We start from the raw sequence: 21656 nt of genomic DNA on the forward strand, positions 1-21656 counted from the left end.
TTATGTTTATTTACCGTTCCATCTTCCATCAGCTTCAGACAAGAACCAAAATCTGCTAAACGAATATGTCCATTCATATCCATCAATATGTTGTCAGGTTTGATGTCTCTGAAAAACAAATACATTTAAGTTTTAGTTGGAAAGTAGATAATTTTACATGAGAAACTTCAACTACCTTTGAAAAATATTCTAGGAGAGGCAACTGAATCTTTGAGTTCAAGACCAGCTTGATCTACAGAGCGAATTCCAGGACAGCCAGGTTCTTTCTACACAGAGAAACTTGTTTCAAACCCTCCCCTGTCCCCTGCTTGCAAAAAAAAAAAAAAAAAAAAAAAAAAAAAAAAAAAAAAAGAAAGAAAAAAAAGAAGAAAAAAAAAGACTTTAAGAGGCTGGATAGATGGCTCAGTGGTTAAAAGCACTGATTGCCTGACTGTTCTTCCAAAAATCCCAAGTTCAATTCCCAGCAACCACATGGTGGCTCACAATCATCTGTAATGGGATCTGATGCCCTCTTCAGGTGTCTGAAGACAAAGCAAACACACATACATTTGCACATATTAGTTTATGTATATACATATGTGTGTATAGTAAATAAATAAATCTTTTTAAAAATATTCCAAGAAAAACATGTTTTACCAGTTCTATCCTAGCCGTAATTCCTTTTTTTAAACTTTATTTTAAAAAACAAAGATAAATGTACAAATTTTTAAGCATTTTTGCATAAAAGTATACGAATACATTTTTTAAGGTTGTAATTAAGTATTTGTGGGTACATATACATACACACATGTATATATGTAACAATAATATAGGAAAAGAGGTTATTAATTTGAGGGGATAGGAGAGAAACTGGGAGGGGCTGTAGGGAGGAAAGGGGGATGTGATACAGTTCTATTTTAATTAAAATATATTCTTTTTTTTTCTTGAACTTCACACAGTCTGTGAGTTGTTTCTGGGGTGTTCAGAGCTTTCTGGGGTTAGTATCCCATTATCAGTGATTGCATATTATGTCTGTTCTTTTGTGACTGGGTTATCTCACTCAGGATGATATTCTCTAGATGAATCCATTTTCTTAAGAATTTCGTTAGGCCATTGTTTCTGATAGCTGAGTAGTACTCCATTGTGTAAATGTACCACAATTTTTGTATCCATTCATCTACTGAAGGACATCTGGGTCCTTTCTAGCTTCTGGCTGTTATAAATAGGGCTGCTATGAACATTGTGGTGCATGTGTCTTTGTTGTATGTTGGAGCATCTCTGGGGTAAATGCCCAGAAGTAGAATAATTGGGTCTTCCTATTAAACTTTCTAAAGCGTTTATTGTTTCAGTGATTCCATGATATGGAAACTACCCTGGTAATTTTCATTCTGGAAATACTTTGCGAATGAAAGCACTCTCTGTTGAGAGGGAGGTCACACAGACATGTCACTGCACTCTGTCACTGTACCTAGTGCCTGCACTTTTTCCCCATGTGCCTCCTAAGACGCAGAGGAAAGAGCCCTACAGACAAGGTAATGGAGCCGTGTGAAGAGGACTGCATTAGAAATTCCATTTCTTTAAACAGTCTTCATTTGCCCATGTAACTTCTATTTCTATAGAACATTTTACAGTAGTTTTGATCTTTTCTAATAAAATGTATATTTTATGCACTTCTCAAATTACAGTGTAGCTAATGAAATCAGAAATCTCTAAGGTGTTTGTAGTCCCATTCCTAATATTCCCTTGTATCACTGTTATGTTTGCCATTGTTGTTTGGCTGGTTTACACTTTGAGGCAGAGCTTCACTTTGAAGTCTATTATAACCTCAGACTATGTAACCTAGACTGGTTGGAACTCCTGGCAATTCTCTTGCTGCAGACTCCACTGTGGTGAAATTATAGGTGTGAACTACCATATCCAGCTTCTCCTGTGTCTTCTATAAGATTACCATATAGCACCTAAGTGCCTGATACCCATCCTACTACCCATGTGGATACAATCATTACCCTGTCTAGAGAAGGAAGCTAAACCACACTGAGTTACATGACCGGCCACTGCCAGGGTTACAGCCGGGCAGTCTACTGCCAGGGTTACAGCCGGGCAGTCTACTGCCAGGGTTACAGCCGGGCAGTCTACTGCCAGGCTCCATAGTCTACATTTTATATCAACATTCAAACTATGCATCTGTCTTTAGTGACAATGGTCCAGTAAGTAAGCTAGTGGCTTTTAATAAAGTATTTGTGTTTTTATTAATTTTAATATGCTAATAGTTGCCTATTAGTCTTTCCTTATTTCTGTATTTTTCATCTATGTTACTTAACTTCATTTTACTTTTTTCTTCTCTATAATTAAAGCTAATTTTGCTTTCTTTCCCAGCTTCCTGAGCTAGAAACTGTATTAATTTTTCACCTCATTCTTTTTCAAATGTTTTCACTTAAGGCTGGAGATTTTATGATATAGAACTCATATTTTCTCTTCATTATAAATATTTTTTAAATTTCCATTGTGATCTCGGTAAGGCATAACTTGCAAATACGGTATCAAGCTAACTGCGTATTATCTCAGCACTATGGAGAATCAGAAGTTTAAGGTTAATGTGAGCTACAGGAGAAAAAGAACAAAATCATTAAACAAGGCTTCCTCTGATATCTCAGAAAAGAAATTGTCTCAATTCATAAATCACTATTCACCTTTAGGGTTTCCAGTAAAATTGTAATTTTAAAGCAAGTATTAATGGTTGGTTGATTAACATTTAACTTTCTTCTACCCAGAAAGAGCTATATGAAGGCCCACAGTCTGTAGCACCCAGTACAGTGTGCTGTGCATAACTGTCGCTATGCTAATCACTTCATAAATTTATAAAATCAACAATGTCCTTCATCTGGACACTGCAGGATTTGAAAGGCTTCTTACAATGATAATAAACAGCACTTTCCTTCCAGCAGCTAAAATCAAAGTCTGTAACAGTATGGAACAGAATCAGTTCTTCTGAATGAAACAATTTTAATAAGACTTAGTGATGTTCTATAACTGGGTCATTGTGTCTGCCAGAATCTCCATACCCTATGCTGGGAAAGTCTATACTTCCACTATTCCTGCTAAAGACAACACTGTAACACACACGACAATACAAAATACAACAATCTTCACAAAGAAAAGACTGTAATCGATGTTTTCATAAAGTAAATGAGTCACATTCCAGATTATTTCCTTCTGACAAATTCATAAGTGATTTGGATAAAAATAGATGTTTAGACATACGTCAAGCTTTTGAGGAAAATAAACAAATGAATATATCACTTCCAGGAAAAAAAATATAGTTGCAAAATCTCAACTTAGTCAACAGTGTAAAAGCACAGTTACTCATTCTGTCACAATAGGGAGTATCAATTACTTTAACCTTTGTCAATCTCATAACTAAAACACAGTACTTATTTCTTTGATTACTTGTGACATTAAATATTTTATTCATACTCATACATTACGGATGTTGCACCTTTCATTAGTTTATTTATATCTATTAATTATAGACTAAGTTATATATAATTTATCACTTATATGTTATATATTAAAGTTTTAAGTGCCCTATGGTTTGAAAATATGAACACATTCTGTTCAACTACAACTTCAGAACAAATTATTTCCCAATCTTCCAGGGGCTAGCCCAGCATCTAGCTCCCTAAGGAAGGCAGTAGAAGGGGGGTATGGAGTCAGCAATTGCTGAAAAGCTGGTTACTTTTGCAATTTAACTTTCGCTTTAACCCTTTGCTATTCTGTGGCCAGGAGCTGCTGGTTTCAGGCAATTTAACTCCTGCTAATAGTAGCAAGGGATTAAGAAAAAAGACTTCCTTATCTGGGCTCTTTTTTTGGCCAGGTGAGAGGTTCAAATCTCAATCTCTCTCTCTCTCTCTCTCTCTCTCTCTCTCTCTCTCTCTCTCTCTCTCTCTCTCTCTCTCTCTCTCTCTCTCTCTGTCTCCCTCCCTCCCTCCCTCCCTCTCTCTCTGTGCCCAACCCTCTGTTGCATCAATTTCATAAGCACACATGCATACTTATATATACACATATACCTACATATGTATATATGTACATATATGGAGACAGACAGAATATACCTATATATATTTGGTGAGTGAATCCCAAGCCTATTTCTCTTCTTAATGTAATTGTGAAAGTTCATTGTATTTCTTATTCTGTAGCCTTTACTTACTATTCTATGAGGAGGGGGCACATTCTATTCTTGATTCTAACTTCATTACATCTTTCTCCCTCCGAGTATTAGTCTATTTAACAAGATAACAGAAACCAAATAGAAAGGGAAAAAAGTTGTTGGTGTCTCTAGAAACTCCACAAATCTCCTCGGCTTTAAGACAACATCATGTAAGCAAAACTTCTGTACATGTAAGGGACTGAGTCACAACCCTGATTATTCTTGTCACTAATTCACCCCATCAAAAGGATCCATAAAGCTATCTAACTGAATTTTTAAAAGTCACATTTGGGGTCTCAATTTATGGTCCAGCAGTATAACCCTTGTCTTCCATGAACCATAGATCATCTGATTATTATGAGAATACTTGAAATATAATTATCTAGTATTTGGTATGTAATGAAAAAAGGAAAAATGAATCAAGGTATTAGCAAAGAAAAGTAAAAATTAGAGGCAGGGACACAAGCTCAACAATAAATGGCATTTACAAGGTTTCAACCATATGTAACAATAGAGAAGCATAAAGTGGCAGAGTCAGTGAGATGGGGTGAGGGAGGAGCAGAGCTCTAATGATCCTCAGACAGCTTAGGAAAGTCTGTAAGAATCCTTAGAAACTGTGTGAGCTTCCTAAGTCCTAAAATACATGATATTAAATGTCATGATACCAGACACATGGGAATCAATAGCAGAAAGACAAAGCTTTAAAGAAATTACATACGGCTGTCTCTACAGAGCACACTTAAGGGAGAGGAACATCCTTCTAACCCAAATGGATTCAGTTTCTGTTCCTGGAGAAAGAACCCAGTTACTGGTAAGTGGGAACAGGATGACAATCTATACTTTCTGATGTAACAAGCTAAAATGACATCTGGCACTCAGATTAACTCTGAGGCAGTGATGTCTTATAATAAGATAGCAGCTGGCTAACCAGATACCAAGCACTGTCAACAAAGGAGTGAAGTAAAGCCAGGGCAAGATGTCAGTCACAATCTTTACAATCTATGAAAAGTAAGAGAAGTGCTTAGAAATGATAACATTTCTACACTATCCCCAGAATTAATTATCTCAGTCTCTCCAATTTGAATGAGTGTAACCAATTATTTATAAAGTTTTTTTAAATCAGTAACTCTTTATTAAGCAAATAAATTACACTGGGTTTAGAAAGAAGAACATCATTTAAGGCTACTCCAATCCAATAGGCTAGACTTGAGTATCTCAAAACAGCATTACTTAAAACGGAGCAAAATTAGTACTTACAAAGGTACACATTTTTATAACGGAAATATTTTTGAAACATTCAGATGCAATTATATATAGACAGGAGGCCAGAAGCATGATAATAGAAATATTACCCTGGCAATAATGAAATGTAAACTTAATGGTACTAGTTAACCTACAAAAGGGTAGTTTCTAACTGACTAACCTTCAAAGTAACTAGAGGTTATTTAACAACCTATCATGAGTCAGAATGTTCTGCAGGCACTGGCACTGAGGTCTAGGTTAAGACCTGTGTTTCCCTTTCTCATAAGCACCATGGCATCTCTCCTACATTTGTATTGCTCATATAATTTGGAAGAACACTCTCCCAAAGGAATATATTTATTTTTACTTTTGATTACACTGTACTTCTCCTTTACATACTATGTATTTTAAAAATCATACTACATTAAAACACAACTGGACTGAATGCTAAAATTATCTTGTAACTTTGCCAAAATTATTGTACCCACAGAAAAAGGGGAGAATCCACAGTGATAAAATTAGGTCTTCTTTGAGCTTCAGGCTACAGAGCATTTCAAGAACACAGAATGGTAATGATTTTTCGATCCCTTTTCAAAAACCCACACTAAGGGATCAGCCCCAAACGCAGAAAAGCTTTGTAACACACTTACTCTTCATGTAATTCTAAGGGGCAGTGAATGAAAACCTCTCTCTGATTTATTATAGGGTATTTCTCCCAACAGATACTATTTAAACAGGATTGATCTATTTCTTGTGATTTATAGATATGCTTTTTATTAAATTATTGATATTATTAAAATCAAGAAGAGAAGATGAATAAAAATAGAAATTTCTGAGTCTTGAATATAAAACAAATGGGAGCAGGTAGAAATAGACAAGTTCACTGGGTTTTGGTTTGGGAATTTTTAAAAATACATTGTATTTTAAGATATATACAAGCTACTATCTAAAAATCGTAGTAATAATGATGATGAAAGGCAGGACTATAAAATCAGTACATTACCCCAAACCTAAGCAATTTACCTTCAGAAAAAGTTTTGTTGGCAAAAAGATCATGTTTGTAGCCCTAAAGATATTAACCTTCTCTGAAACTCCAGATTTTTTTTCACAAGGAAAAAAGAAAAGGTTAGCATAAACAATTTGAAAACATGGCAGTTGAAATGGGAAGTTTTTCTCCTGGTTAAATTTTTTTTAATGTATTTTATTGATTATTGCTATTGGGACAGCACAGCACACAGTCTATGGAAGTCAAGGGACAGGATTCTTCAGTTACTTCTCTCCTTTGATCCTGGTCCTGGGTTCAGCTCAGGACAGAGACAAGCACTTTACCCACAGAGCCTCCAACTAGTTCTTTACTTGTGGATAGACTTCTGCTAGAATCTTTATTTCACTTACACGTGTGCACCTACGTCCTATGTGGGTAAGTAATATGAAGGCCAGAAGAGGCTGCAGGATTCCCTTGGAGCTGAACTTACAGGTGACAACAGTCATCTGAGGTGGTGCTGGGAAGTGATCTAAGGTCCTCTGCCAGAAGGACACACTTCATCAGCTCCGCAAATAGAAAGTCTTAATCATCATAATGAGTCTGTTTCTTTTCAGATCTTGGCAACAATTTATCTTATGCACTCTGACCTTAAGTTACCTAAATCCATCATAGAAAAGGAAACTGGGGAAGACCAGGTGTGGGAAATAAGGAGACAGAATGAACAGAAGAAAGGAAAAGAGGACTGAATTAATCAATTATCAGTAAATATAACTTGATGAATACTCAAAGCAACAATGACTGATATAATCCTTTGTGATGTTTATATACATTTCATGTCTAAATAATAAATGTCACATTGAGTGTTTCTAAGTAATGACTAAGATGGGGTGTCATGTTGCAGTAATATCCTGATCCATAAAAAAGTCCCTTGAAAAGTCCTTTACTAACTGCCAACTGATTCGACAGTACATCGTTTACACTAGTTTGCCCATTCACCTGTACCTCCCTGGGGTTTTATGTGCAATGAGGTTCGCCTTACACTTCTCAGCTAGCTAGCTATGAGCTAGCTATGCAAGCAAGCCCCTGTCACCATCCTTTGGGTCTTATTTATACTCCCTCCAAACATCGAGTGTTCTTCACCAGTCTTGGCTTCATCGTGTGTCATGCCTCAACATGTGAGTCTGTCTTAGCAAAACTCCATATGAGTCTGCATCACCTGACACCACTCTGCCAATCAGCCAAGTCAGAAGTGGCAAGAAGTCAGGAACCTTACTAGAAGTTTTATGATGGGTCTTCCGCTATGGAGTCACAACAAATAGAGCTCAGCTACACAATGTAAGGTGAACAAATACATGTGTGCTGTTAGTGAAGACTCCTTCATCATGTGTCCTATCACATGCTTGGTTTAGCAGAGCATTCTTTCACCTGTGTCTGCTTCAGTGAAATGCTCCTTCACATATATGCTTTAGCAAAACATCCTTTCACCTCTATCCACTTCAGGAAAACACTCCTTCACATGTTTGCCCCAGCAAAACACCATCCAACACAACTGACTTCCCAAAGAACCCTTAATTTCCACTTCAAAAGAACTCACTGGAATACCATCCCCTAAGTTTTTCTAACATTCCTATATGCTCTATTTATACCTGCAAGTCTATCTTACTCACATTTTTATTTTGGGATACCATAAATATTTAATGCATTTTTTGGTCACAAGTCTTTGTCATTGCAAAGTTTAATAATAAACTTATTTTTTATTTTGCTTTCCCATATAAGCCACTTATTCTTACCCTCCCCAGCTTTACTTTACTTGAAAGTCAGTAATTACATTGGGCTCGATGGCCCATCCCTCCCATCATCCTCCAGCTGCTCTGCGGGGCATATATACATCCTTGAGGACCTCCGCTATCCTTTGCTTTAAATGAATGTAAGTGTTCAGAAACCTAATAGTAAAAATAGTGTTTACAGACTGACAATTTTACTATTTTCTGTTCGCTTTTTCTTTCCTGAAAGCCCAAATTTCCTTCTGTTACCATCTTCTCAAATTCTAAAATACACTGTTGAAGATTTCTTGTGAGAAAAGATCAGAGAAATGAATTCTTTGAAGTTTTCTACATTTTAGGTAAAATATCTAAAGCTACAGGGAAAAAGAGGCTACTGAATATGAATTCTGTACAGACAACTTTCTTGTTGTCAGTCATCTAAGAATATTCCATTGTCTCTTAGCCTCCGTGGTTTGAAAGTGTCTGAAGTTTTTCACCCGTTTTCTCTACACATGAAGACGTCTTCATCTTGTGTACGCCACAGTCCGATTATGATGTGCTAGCTTTGATTTCGAGGACTGAAACTCTGCTCCAATTTTAATTTTATAAATTTGCCGTATTTTTCCAACATGAAAACTTTTGCCTACCCTGCCTCTCTCTCCCCTGCATGAGGTCAATTTCCTTAACCTACATTCAAATTCCTGCTCCTGAAGGTCTTTAGTATGTTTTTCTTCAAAATGCTGTATGTTTCTCTCTCCACGATTCCATGGGAGATGGAGGGTGATGAGAAGACTTGGAGGTTAAGAACACCTTAGTTAAGCTATCAGCACTCACGTGGTGACTCACAACCATCCTCAACTCCAGTTCCAGGGATTCTAATGCCCTCATCTGGTTTCAGACGGTACCAGGCATGGCCATGTTGCATATACACACATGCAGACACACATGCAGACAAACACTCATACACATTCCCATTTGGGTTAGGTTTCGGTTTATTTATTTGGTTTTGTTTGTTTGTTTTGTCATAATTTACCTTTCATTAAGAAAACATTTATCATTTACTTCATTTCAAATGTATTTTCTTTATGAATTCCATCAAAAATAAGTGCTTTGGTAAGTTATTGTTCTTATATCTTGTCATCTTAGGATTCCCATCAGTTGCTTATTATTACTGTTGTTGTTTTGTTGTTATTGTTTTTCTCTTGAAACTGAGTTATAATTTCTTTATGGATTAATTTGGAGCTGAGATGCCTATGTTGTGAATGCTGTATAATGTATACTTTGTGTTCTGAAAAACTTCTGGAAAATCTAAAGTTTACCAAACAATCAACCTCACTAGGAAAGCATCTTCAAATATATCCTACAATATTAATGAACCTAATAAACACTATCTTAAGTAAAAGACACCTGTCATAAAAGACTACATGTTATAGGACCTCATTTACATGAGATGCCCAAATTTAATGTATTTATGGAGCAGAAAGTAATTAATGTTTTATTGGGCTGGGGAGTGTTGGAACTGAGATGAGAGGATATGGTATAAGGTTTCTTTCTGAAGTAATGAAAAATTCCTAAAATGGCTCATGACAAGTGTTTCATGTATTAGTGACTATACTAATATCATTATACACTTTAAATGAATGAAGTATGTGGTATATGAATTATATCTCAAAAATCCATTTCAGGAGATTTTACAATTTAATCTCATAATTTTAAATAAACATTAATGGAATATTATGACAGATTATACAAAAAGATCAACATCTTTCCTCAGGTGACAAAAATAAACTTAGTCTTATGAACTAAAACCCTAAAAGTGATTATCATCAAGACTAATAACTAATGCCATCAAATAAGTGAGAATTGTATAATTTTAGACTTTTTAAAAACTATCCTTGAAGATTTAAAATGAACTCCTTATTTTTAATAATTAGAATTCCATTAGTATTTGTCTATATGGGCAAATATTTCAGCCAAGAACCTTTTTAATAAAAGTTAAAATATGTGTATTAATTATGTGCAAGTTGCATATAATATATTTTGATCCAGACCCTGTGCCTCTTCTAGATCCACACTCACCACTCTACCTCATTCTAACTTCATGAGTCCATTTTTAAAAAGATTTAAAGAAATTAATGTCTCTGAAAATCTCATGTTATTAGCTTCACACTAATTCACAATTTTAAGATATTAATTACTTCCTAGAATTATCTTTCTGTGTAAAATCTGCTGCTTGGTACTGTATCTCAGTGGTGGAACATTTGTTTACCCAACATGCCCAGAGCCCTAGGTTCTATTCCCAATAACAGTATTTAACAGAAAAAAAAAAGAAACGAAAGAAAAGAAAAAGCTACATCTGACAATATTTTCTAAGAAGTGAAATATTTTCTAAGGAAGTCTTGTGAAGGACATGTGGCCTGCACTATTGTTTCTGAGAACCTAGGAAATAATGCAAGAACCCCTCTCACTCCCCTCACAGTTTTTAAAATTCTGCTACTAGAATCAACATTATGATTGTCTATATAAATTATGTATGCATTGTCAGAAGGTTTCAACTGCCAAGTATAACCAAATACGGCACTATAACGAGATTGAGCTTGCTCTCCTTTGTTGTTCTAGTCAGCATGTGTCTGATCAATCAATGCCACTGTAACTGGCAGTGTAAACAGCAAGTCTGCCATATTTTCTAAGACAAGTTCTCTTGCTGAACCTGGAGCTTATGGATTTGTCTAGTCTGAATGGTCAGCCTCTGCACGTCTCTTCCCCAGCAGGTACATACTACCGTGTCCAGCTTTTACGTGGGGTTGGGACTCAAATTCCAGTCCTCTCCATTGTTGTCTCCCAAGCCAAAGTCTTTTCTTGAGAACAATAAAATATATAACAAGCCTATAATTTATGGCCCAGAATTCTAAGTAACATCAGTATAAGAGCCGACCATAAGGAAACTAAATGCTGCATACTCCTTTTAGAAAGGATATCACATGTAAGCTCAGTCATGAGTATGCTCTAAGGCCATCACTGACAGAGAAGCTAACTCACCTGTGAACATAGTGGAGCTGGTGAACTGAGTCAATGGCTATCACCATCTCAGCCAAGTAAAACCGAGCCATCTCTTCAGGCAATCTGTCTTCAAATTTGCTGAGCAGAGTAAGTAAATCCCCACCAACATAATAATCCATAACCAGGTACTGTGAACAAAAGGAAATGTACTCAGTAAATAATTATGGTAAAGTTAATGTATGTACTGCATCCCAAGGTCAAATAGGACTAGGCTGAATACTTATGAAGATTAATTACTTGTGTGGTTAACATTTAAGTATGTAAGATAATTACCAGTAATACTAGTAAGACTTCTCAGTTCCATAAACAACGAAACAAAATTTTAAAACTTGGCATATAAGACAGGATTACAATTTTTGCTGTTTTTGTCCTTTGCCAAGTAAATGACAGTATATTCACAAAATGGATTTTTTCTCAAATATACATACATAGACATATACCCATTTTAGATACATGAGTGTGTATATGTATGTATGTATTTATGTATATTGTTGTACTTAAGAAGAGGTAGCGGTATATATCAGAATGTTCACCAGGCTCAGTTAGATGACAGATGATATAGATTTTATGACATTTTAGATTGTTTTCCAAATACATATTACTTATATATGCCCATACGCACATGGACCACTTAGCATGCCTTGATGTTATGATTTTTTTTCTAAAGATGAACCTCCAATTCAAATGAGTGCCTGCATATTTGTCTATATACCATGTATGCCTAGTGCCTATGAAGTTCAGAAAAGGGTGTTACTTCCACTGGAACTGGAGTTACAGGCAGTTGTGAGCTACCATGTGGGTGCTGGGAAGAAAACTCAGGTCCTCTGCAAGGGCAGCATGTGTTCTTAACCACTAAGGCATCTCTCCAGCCCAACAACAATTTTATTTGTAGGATACCACTGAGCTAACAATATAATTTAAATTTGCCTTAAAAGTTCTTTTGTTATGATACATGAAAATTATAAGCATAGAAAATGTCAAAGAAATGAATTTTATATATATATATATATGTATTTGACAATTAGGAAAATTATATTTTAAGTCCTGGTTTACAGCTTACTTACTGTATTTAGTAAGCCTAATAGTTAACCAACTCTACCTTGAAGCTTACTAAGAAGTTAATTCAATCTAATAAAATTCTATAGCACTATCAGGTTGCAAGAAATGAAGACAGATGTAGAGAATAAATTTTATTTCTTAATTTAAAAGAAGCTCAATGAGAACTGTAGCAAGTAACAAATTTTAAGGCACAAAAAGTGCAATTAAAATAGACTGATACTCATACACATAACTCGTATCTTAGTTCAGTACCACTTGGGATCATGCTTTGTAAGTAAGAAGCAAAACCATTCTTTGGAAAGGTCATTTCACAGGATCAAAACTTTAATTATGGAGCTGAGGATATAATTCAGTCAATAAGTGCTTACCTGGCATGCACTAAGGCCCGGATTCAATCCCTAGCATTGTACAAACAGGACATGATGAAACTTAATTGATCATAATCCCAGCACTCAAGAGGTAGAAGCAAAAGTATCAGAAGGTCAAGGTGATGCTCAGGATAGATAATAAGTTAGAGGCCAGAGGAAATAAACAAATTATTTCATCTAGCACTGCTGATCTGAGCAACCCAATTACAATCAACATTTCAGCCAGGAGTGTTGGAACATACCTGCAATCACAACCTATGGGAGAGACAGGAGGATCACAAACTTAAGCCTAGACTAACATAGTGAAACCCTGCTCAAAAAACAAGCAAAGAAGCAAACACCGAGCTCTAGGCCCAGTGAGAACTCTGTTTTAGGCTGATACTATAACTCAATGGTTATACCATCCATAATCAGATTCTAACATGCACAGAGTCCTAGATTCAAGCCGTGCTACCAACCCCAAACCCCACATAATACTGACTTGAGGGCTGGCCCAGAATATAAGATCCTATTTCTAATTAATGTACAAATAAAGGCTAATTCAAGAAATTAAGCTTAAATATTTTTCTTTTTTCCCTCAAGCATAAACAGTAAATTGTGAATAAGAAATATGAGAAAAAAATAAATTTTACTGATTCATAATAATCAAAGACAAAAGGTTTCCATGCATCAGTGTTTGACACAGCAGTTTTGAATACAGTGAGTTTTCATTTTAAAAAAATTCTATTCATACCGTAGTGTCATACATGAAACTGTCTCTTCTGCTTAAGCATGTAAAAGACACACTTGGTATATAACTCTATCCTTTTCATATTATGCATATAGAAATATCTAGGGAAGTTGGAAATGAAAATCCAAATTATCTAACACAAATCTCTTGAATTATATAACACTATAAATGTTGGTTACTTAAAAAAAAAATGATTAAGAGCAGAGCCCAAACCACACAGACAGGAGTCTAGCGTGGCTGTCCTCTGAGAGGCTCCACTCAGCAGCTGACTTAGACAGATGCAGACACCCACAGCCAAAGAGTGGGTGGAGCTTGGGGACACTTATGAAAAAACAGGAAGAGGAATTGTGGCACCTGAGGGGATAGGAACGCCATAGGAAGATCAAAAGAGTCAACTAACCAGGACCCTGGGACTTTCAGCGACTGAACCACCAAAGAGCATACACAGGCTGGACCTAGGCTTCCCTGCACATATGTAGTAGATGTGCAGCTTAGTCTTCATGTAACTGGAGCAAAGGCTATCCCAAAAGCTGTAACGTGTTGTGGGATATGTTCTTAGCTAGGCTGGCTTATCTGGCCTCAGTGGGAAAGGATGCACCTCGCCTCACAAAGACCTGATGTGCCAGGGGAGGGGACATCTAGGGTAGTCCCCACCCACTCAGAGGAGAAGATGCCAGGTATAAGGGAAAAATTATGGGAGGGGTGGTTGGGAGGGGTGAAGTGATTGGATATAAAGTGAATAAGTAAAATAATAATAATAATAATAATAATAATAATAATAATAAATTATTTGAATCAAAAAAGTTACCTTGCAAAATAAATATCTTTAATATCACTTTCATGTGAGTATCTAAAACTAAATTTGTTTACATCTTAAACTGTTTTGTTTTCTAATACAGTCATTTTTAAAGATTTGTTTGTTATATGAATGAGATTTACATGTGCCCTGAGTGTATGCATGTGTCCCACAGGTGTGCAGGTGCCATAGAGTCAAAACAGAGGCCATTTTCTCTGGAGCTGGAGTTCTAGGCAGCTGTAAACTGCCCACTGTGGTTGCTGGGAACTAACTGTGGACCTAAACTGTGGTCACTGGGAACTAAACTCCGGTCTTTTGTAAGAACAGAAAGTGCTCTTTACTGCTAAGCCATTTCTTCAGCTCCAAAACAGGTGGTTTTCAGGTTTGTTTTAGGTAGTGCAGGGAGATGCAATCTGGGGCCTTCTACATGCTGGGCACAGTACAGATGCACACACTCATTTACTTTCTAAAATTTTAAATGCTTAAAAGAATGCCTCTGATGATAACTAAAACTTCTGAATTCTATCTTTTGTAAATGACAAGAATTTTTATTTTGATCCTCTTTGAAATACTATTACTTCTATTCAATATAATTAATATAACTGAAAATATACAGATTACTGCTCTCAGAGAAAAATCACTGAAGAAAAAATGTAAATCCTAAAATCTTATGCAAAGAACACAAATCAGACTAAATAACTCAGAACACACAATGTCAAGAGCAGCTCAAACTTTTTTCCTCATCTTGATATTTCTGGCAAATGTTTGCTCGTTGAGATCTGGCATTTGGGAGGCTGGAGAGACGGCCAACAATGAGAGCGGCTGATGCTCTTGAAGAGGACCCAGGTTTTATTCCCAGCACTCACACTGGTGACTCGTGGTTTAAAACCACTTTTAAATTTTTTACTTCTGTGTTTATAACAAAGTGTAGATTTTTAAGCAATGCATAAATTCACAGTGATAAATCTATCTCCAAATGAATACACTGACAGAATTTTATTACTTTTCAAGTAGAGCATTGTTTGACTCACTCTGACACTGCTCAATGCACACATGCAAAGCTTTACCCCATCATTTGAAGAGCAATTGTGACACAAACCGCATCCTACATATGATGCACGATGGTGACAGAGCTGCCCTTGAATCATTTCTGCTCCTGCAATTAACCCAAATAAAACTCACTGGCGGCAAACTGGACTTGGTGGTATTAGCACTTCAGCGTGTCATTTGCTCTTCATCTAGAGTGAGCAGAAGTGTGCGCACATCTCCCAGGACTCCAAAACCTGTGCCCTATTCTTTCTAAGCTAGTTGCCAAGTCTGGTACATAGCAGCATCTCAAGACATGAATACTTTCCTAAAACATATATGCCTGGGAATAAAAATGGATGGAAAACTGAAGAACTATGACTAGCAGGCCTAGGGTTTATATGCTCAGCCGGAACAAACAACTTATTTATCCTGTGACCTTTACTTCATTTCCAGTGTCTCGAGATTTTGTTGCTAGTGGTACATATTCTAATATTTTGAATATTCTCTAAGTTTCTCCCAAGCTTTTATGAAGTGGTCCGTGATGTCAATATAATCGTGGCCCAACTTAATATAGCACATGGTCACTCTGTAAAGTGTGTAAACTTTTAAAAAGAAGAACACTACTAATAAAATACATTGGGAGAGTCATAAAAAGAAAAACTCCCAAACTCATGCCTATAGAACTTAATGGAAGAAAATTAAAACAGATTGGATTTAGTTTGGGATTTCATATTTAAAGGCATAAGCAAATTCAATATAAGAGCATCAAACTTCTCAGACAAAAAAAAAAAAAAAAATCATACCAAGGGTATGAAATGCAGTAATTTTTCAATTTAAAGAAATCTACATCTAAGTAACACTTTAAAATAAAATGCTAAAATTGGCCAACAAAATACAGTGGATACTTACTAAGTTATTGTCATCCTGGAAAGCGTAGTGCAGAGTGGTTATCCACTTATTGTCTCCATTTACCAACACATCCCTCTCTTCACGAAAGCACGCTGTCTGGAAGGAAAAGAAGATGTTTTTAAAGAACACTTTATACAAATTTTGAAAACACTACTGTAAACAAGTGCTCAAAATGTGTAGCACAGTCTTAAAAGTTTAATATTTTTTAGAACTGCTACAGTCCAAAACAGAAAAATTCACAAAATTATTTAACTTAACCACAGACGAACCTATTAACCAGATGATATAAATGTCCAATTTTGCCATATCTACTTTGCCATTGTTAAAGACATAAGAAAGGATGGACATAGTAAGTGCTTTTGATTTTTGAATTGTGTGTTATAGTATTTAGGACTGAACTTGAGAGCTGTGCATGGTACAATCTTTGTACCCATGGGCTATATGTCCTCAGCTCTTACAGTTGGTTATGGCTACCCATCATGAAGATTAAGCATCCATGATACATGAAACAAAGTAACACGCAACTAACTCTAGCATACTCATATATGTATACATGAGACTTAATTGGATAATCAGGATTGTCAAACCAGGAATTAAAAGGCAATATCAGAGAACACACTAAAACAAGTTCATCCAAACTATCTGAAATGGTGATTTAAACTGTCAATTAAGTTACTAAAATCTATGACATTATTCTTAGTTCACTCTAGAAGAAAATGGAATCATGTTACCTTTCTATTAAGTCCTGCTATAAATCTTAGTTGAAATCAAAATTTGGTTCCTAATATTTTAGAAGGCTGACAAAACCCAAGAAACCCCTTTCCTAGCTTTATCTTAATGACAGTGACCTGAGATTTTAAAGACAATCCAGCTGGAATCTGGTAACCAATCACTGCTTCATTTGATTGACAATTTCAAACTAAACACAACTCTGAAGATATTAGTCAAAACAACAAATTAAACTATAAATTCTAATTTATACTAAATTACTTAGTAAAAAGTTTTAAAAGATAATATATAATAAACTATGATATAAAATTTCAAACATTCAGAAGTAGAGAGATTGACATAATTCCTTCTGCAACATTCCATCACTCAATTTCAACAATTATTTTATTACCCAATCTTATTTCATTATGCCTCACACACTTACTACCACCCTCAGTTCCACTAGTGCACAAACACACACATACATACTTTATAGAGACAGTCTCAGGCACTATGTAAATATTTAACTATTATGCTATTCTTTTTGAAACATGGGTATTAGATAGATAGAGGGCACACTCAAGATACTTAATGTACTATATAAATTGTTCTCAGCTGGGAAAGATACTACTGGTATCTAGTAAGAAGGCAGGATAATTCCTCCATACAATACACAGAACGGCTTCCACAAGAAATAACCAAGTATCAACAGTGACCCTGCTAAGAAAATCTCCTCTTGATCAATATTAAACCATGATAAATGGACACTCTGGTGATGTGAAGGTGCAACAAAAATTCAATCATATTTTCTAAAAGGAAAAAAATTCATAACTAAAAAAATGTTTGAGGGGCTTGGAGGGGGGTGAGGAGTTGCTGTTGTTGTTTTAAAATTCCCTCCATGATTTGGGTTTCTAGAAATACAATGAACAAAGGTGATAGACAGGCCTACAATCACAGCACTTAAAAGGGAAACCAAAAAGTGCATGAGTTTAAGGCCATCCTTAGCCAGAAAACATGGTATGTCTCAACAAAATAATTCCTCACAGCCTAACAAGAATTACTAGGACCACAAAGCTAACTTAAACTTATTTTCACACTTCCCCAGCTAACCTGAGCTCATAGATGCTCACAGAGACTGAACCACACGGGAGTTTGCATGGGCCTGACCTAGGCCCTCTGCATGTATGTTGCTCACAGAGACTGAACCACACAGGGGTCTGCATGGGCCTGACCTAGGCCCTCTGCATGTATGTTGTGTAGCCTGGTCTTCTTGTGGGACTCTAAAAAATGGCTGTCTCTGACTCTTTTGCCTGCTTTTTGATCCTTGTCCAGCCTTAATGGGAGGGGAGGTGTCTAGTCTTACTGCAATTTGTTATGGCATGTTTGGTTGGTATCCATGGGAGGCATGCTCTTTTCTGAAGAAAAACCAGAAGGAGTGAATGGGGGTGTGAAGGGTGGAGAGGGAACTAGGAGGAGAGAAAGAACTAGAAACTGATCTGGATATAACATATAAAAGGAGAATTAAAAATTAAAACAAAATAATTCCTATATTGAAACAGAAGTTAAATGAGGTTCATTCATACATGACAATTCTGCAAAGTTGTCATAGTACTCTTTAGAACTTTCATAACATACATTAATCTAATTTGTAATCATATACAGCATATCAAAACTAGATGCATAGTGCCCTCAGGATAGCTCAGGCAGTAGAAGTACTTGATATTCAAGTCTGACAGCATAAGTCCAGTCCCTCAACCTCATTAAGGAAAGAAAAAATAGCCCGAAAGTTGTCCTCTGACTTCCATTCTCAAGAATCATAGCAGGTATGTGCCTGGACTGATACATACATATGTGCATGCACACTCACACACTTACACACTAATAATAACAGACAAAGTCCTTAGTCAAATACAGAGAGAACTGATGATTAGACCTAGTCTGGCTTGTAATTTCTTCAAAATAAAAATAAAGGCTTTTCTCATTCACAAAATACTATTACAGAGAAACCTTTTCAAATAATAAGAGAATATTTAAAGTCTAACTTTTTCATTTTGAAAGCTAAATGGAATTTTTAATTTAAAAAATCTTAAAATTTCCATTTTTTATAGCATAACATTGAATTCACTGTATTTTGTTTGTTGGTTGGTTTGTGACAACTTCTCCTTGTGGCACCAGCTCTTTGCAATAAAACTAAGGACAAATTAGAATTCTCAATCTGGCCTGCCTCTACCTCTTAAATGCTAGATGGACTCAGGAACCTTTGAAATTACTTTCAAGTATATAGTTTAACACATTTGATGGCCACCCTCCCCCCACAATAAAGATAAATAAACAAACAAAAAAACCAAAACCAAAAACATGAGACACATTAATTTTTAGGAAGTCAGTAACAAATCTTTAATATAAAAATCATTTGATAACATCTATTAATTGGCAAGTGTGCTGAAAAATGCACACAGCTACATACTCTAAGGTAATAATTAAAACACTTATTTAAGCAACAGCTTCTAACAGTTAAATATATTCCCCACCCCAAGACCAGGATTTCCACTAAAGTGAGTTTAACTTTGAAGATGTTAAAAGTTGTAACATGCACACAACCTACAAAATCCTTTCGTGAAAAAATGATCCTAATATCATTTCAATTTCCCTTCACAGGTAGGAGAGCTCAGGGCAGCCACAGCAAGGTCTGTGATAAAGAGCATTCACACACTTCCTCTACCTTCTATCTCTTTACAGTTGTGGAAGCACACACACATGTGTGCACGAATATGTGTGCTCAGGTGCCACCGTTCACACTTGTGGAGGTCACAGGACAACATTCTGTTGTCAGCTCTTTCCACTGAAGGTCTACAGATCAAACTTCCTTCACAGCCCCTTACACGGTCTGCATTCCGTGGTGACATAGTGGGGGCTAATACTCTGTCTTCTCTCATTTTGAAATTTCTTTTTCACAAATACACAAAATTAATTTTGGTGAAAACTTAAATGCACTACTAATTTGAGTCCACCTTGCTACATATTCAAAAATACACAAACACACAAAAGTACTCAAAAATTCATGTGCAAAGACATTTTTTGTTTGGGTTTTTTTTAAGATTTATTTATTCATTATATGTAAGTACACTGCAACTGTCATCAGACACACCAGAAGAGGGCATCAGATTCCATTACAGATGGTTGTGAGTCACCATGTGATTGCTGGGATTTGAACTCAGGACCTCTATAAGAGCAGCCAGTGCTTTTAACCACTGAGCCATCTCTAGTCCGAACAAAGATTTTTTTACTGCCAACATGTTTTACAACCGTCTAAATGAAAACAACCTAAGCGCCATCAATTTTAAGTAGAACAGACTTACCTCAGCTCTTTTCAGCATTTCCCACTTGTTCAGAATTTTCATGGCAAATACTTTATCTGCATTTTTCAGTTTAACTACAGCAACCTAGGAAAGATAATAGAAATACAACTTTTAAAATATGGCAAAAAAAAAAGCTTACTTTATCCATTTTCCATTTTCCTCTCTGTAAGAAAAAATAAATGCCAATTAACAATTATTTCAATGCTGCTCAATTGTAAGATCCTAAATTAAACAATGCCAAATTTAAAAGTTACATTAGTGAACATATACCAAGTAAATGATTTTATTTGTGAACAGTGTCTGCTGATTATTATACATTATATCTTCCTTTCTAAGTTTTCTTGCAGGAATTTAAACTCAGCATCTATGACTGAGAAACTAACCAAGATGCACAATATGAAAGCCGTTGGTCTTATGAGATAATGATGCCAGATTCCAGCAGGTGTCACAGAGAATGCAGCTACCAAAGGAGAGATTTTGAGGGGATCAAGCAATACAAAATGAACTTAAGATGATAAAGCTCCTCAGTCCACATTCTTGCCAACTATGCATATATTCCAATTCATTCTTTTTCTCCCCCCCCCCAATTCCCACCAAAGAACAATTATGACTAACAGTTTTATAAACTGTGGACTGTATATGTCTTTTCCAACAATAAAAAAGTAGCAAAAAAAAAAAAAAGTAGCAAATCCTTATTTTATATATCCAGTTACAGATCAAAAAACTGCCAAGAAAAAATAAGATTATTCTCACTATTAACAAACTAATTATACTTATGTTTCCAACACTGTTTCTGTTTAACGAAATAATGGCTTTGCCCCTTCCAGATGGTTATGTTTGTAATAGGGCTAAAACTAAACTACAGAAAAGGAAGGCAAACATTCATGGATGCCATTTCCAATAACTGAGAGGCAGCACTGGAGAAAACAAATACTAATTTGGATACTAGGTGCCTCTCAAATATCCATACAGTGGTAAAGGTTTGGTCCCCAGTATATAGCACTTTATTATATTTAGCTTGATAATAGCTAGCTGCCTTTAAGTTGTTGAGGTTGTGGACTAGAAACTGATTTATTTCCTCCCTCTCTTTCTATCATGCTCCACTCAAGAGGTAGATAATTTTATTTTTGCCACACACTCCCGGGACAATATGCTGCCTCGCCACAGGCCCAAAAGCAGATTAGCTAATTTATTACACACTGAACTCTACAAAACCATAAGTATAAATGTATCTCTTATCCACCAAAAGTTAATTGTTGTCTCCAAGGCTTACTGCTGAACAAGCTCACTCTTTCTAGTTCTTTCTGAACTCTGGCTGGCTGTTTGTGTTCTGGCTCAAATTTCTCTCTAAGATGACTGATTCAATCTGGCTTCTAACAGCTTCTCACTAAATTCCTTTGCCTCTGACTGCATTAACCAAATCTTTCTCTGGTTCATCACTTTGTCTGTCCCTCAATTAGAC

The 21656-nt window shown here is 35.9% G+C and overlaps 1 protein-coding gene across 9 annotated transcripts in view; it reads right to left on the minus strand.

The window, feature by feature from the left end:
- CDC42BPA (CDC42 binding protein kinase alpha) overlaps positions 1-21656 on the minus strand; it is a 207116-nt gene that overhangs the window by 108311 nt on the left and 77149 nt on the right. For 8 of the 9 annotated variants that reach the window (XM_080927474.1, XM_080927480.1, XM_080927479.1 and 5 more), the window contains exons 3-6: positions 20195-20278; positions 16128-16223; positions 11216-11364; positions 15-108 (exon numbers count right to left, since the gene is read on the minus strand). In XM_080927474.1, coding sequence (XP_080783600.1) covers positions 15-108; positions 11216-11364; positions 16128-16223; positions 20195-20278 — 423 coding nt within the window. Of the gene's footprint in view, positions 1-14; positions 109-11215; positions 11365-16127; positions 16226-20194; positions 20279-21656 lie in introns of those variants that run through there. The other variant, XM_080927481.1, reaches the window with a different exon arrangement.

The sequence above is a fragment of the Micromys minutus genome (genome assembly GCF_963924665.1).
Source record: "Micromys minutus genome assembly, chromosome: 1".
Taxonomy (NCBI): domain Eukaryota; kingdom Metazoa; phylum Chordata; class Mammalia; order Rodentia; family Muridae; genus Micromys; species Micromys minutus.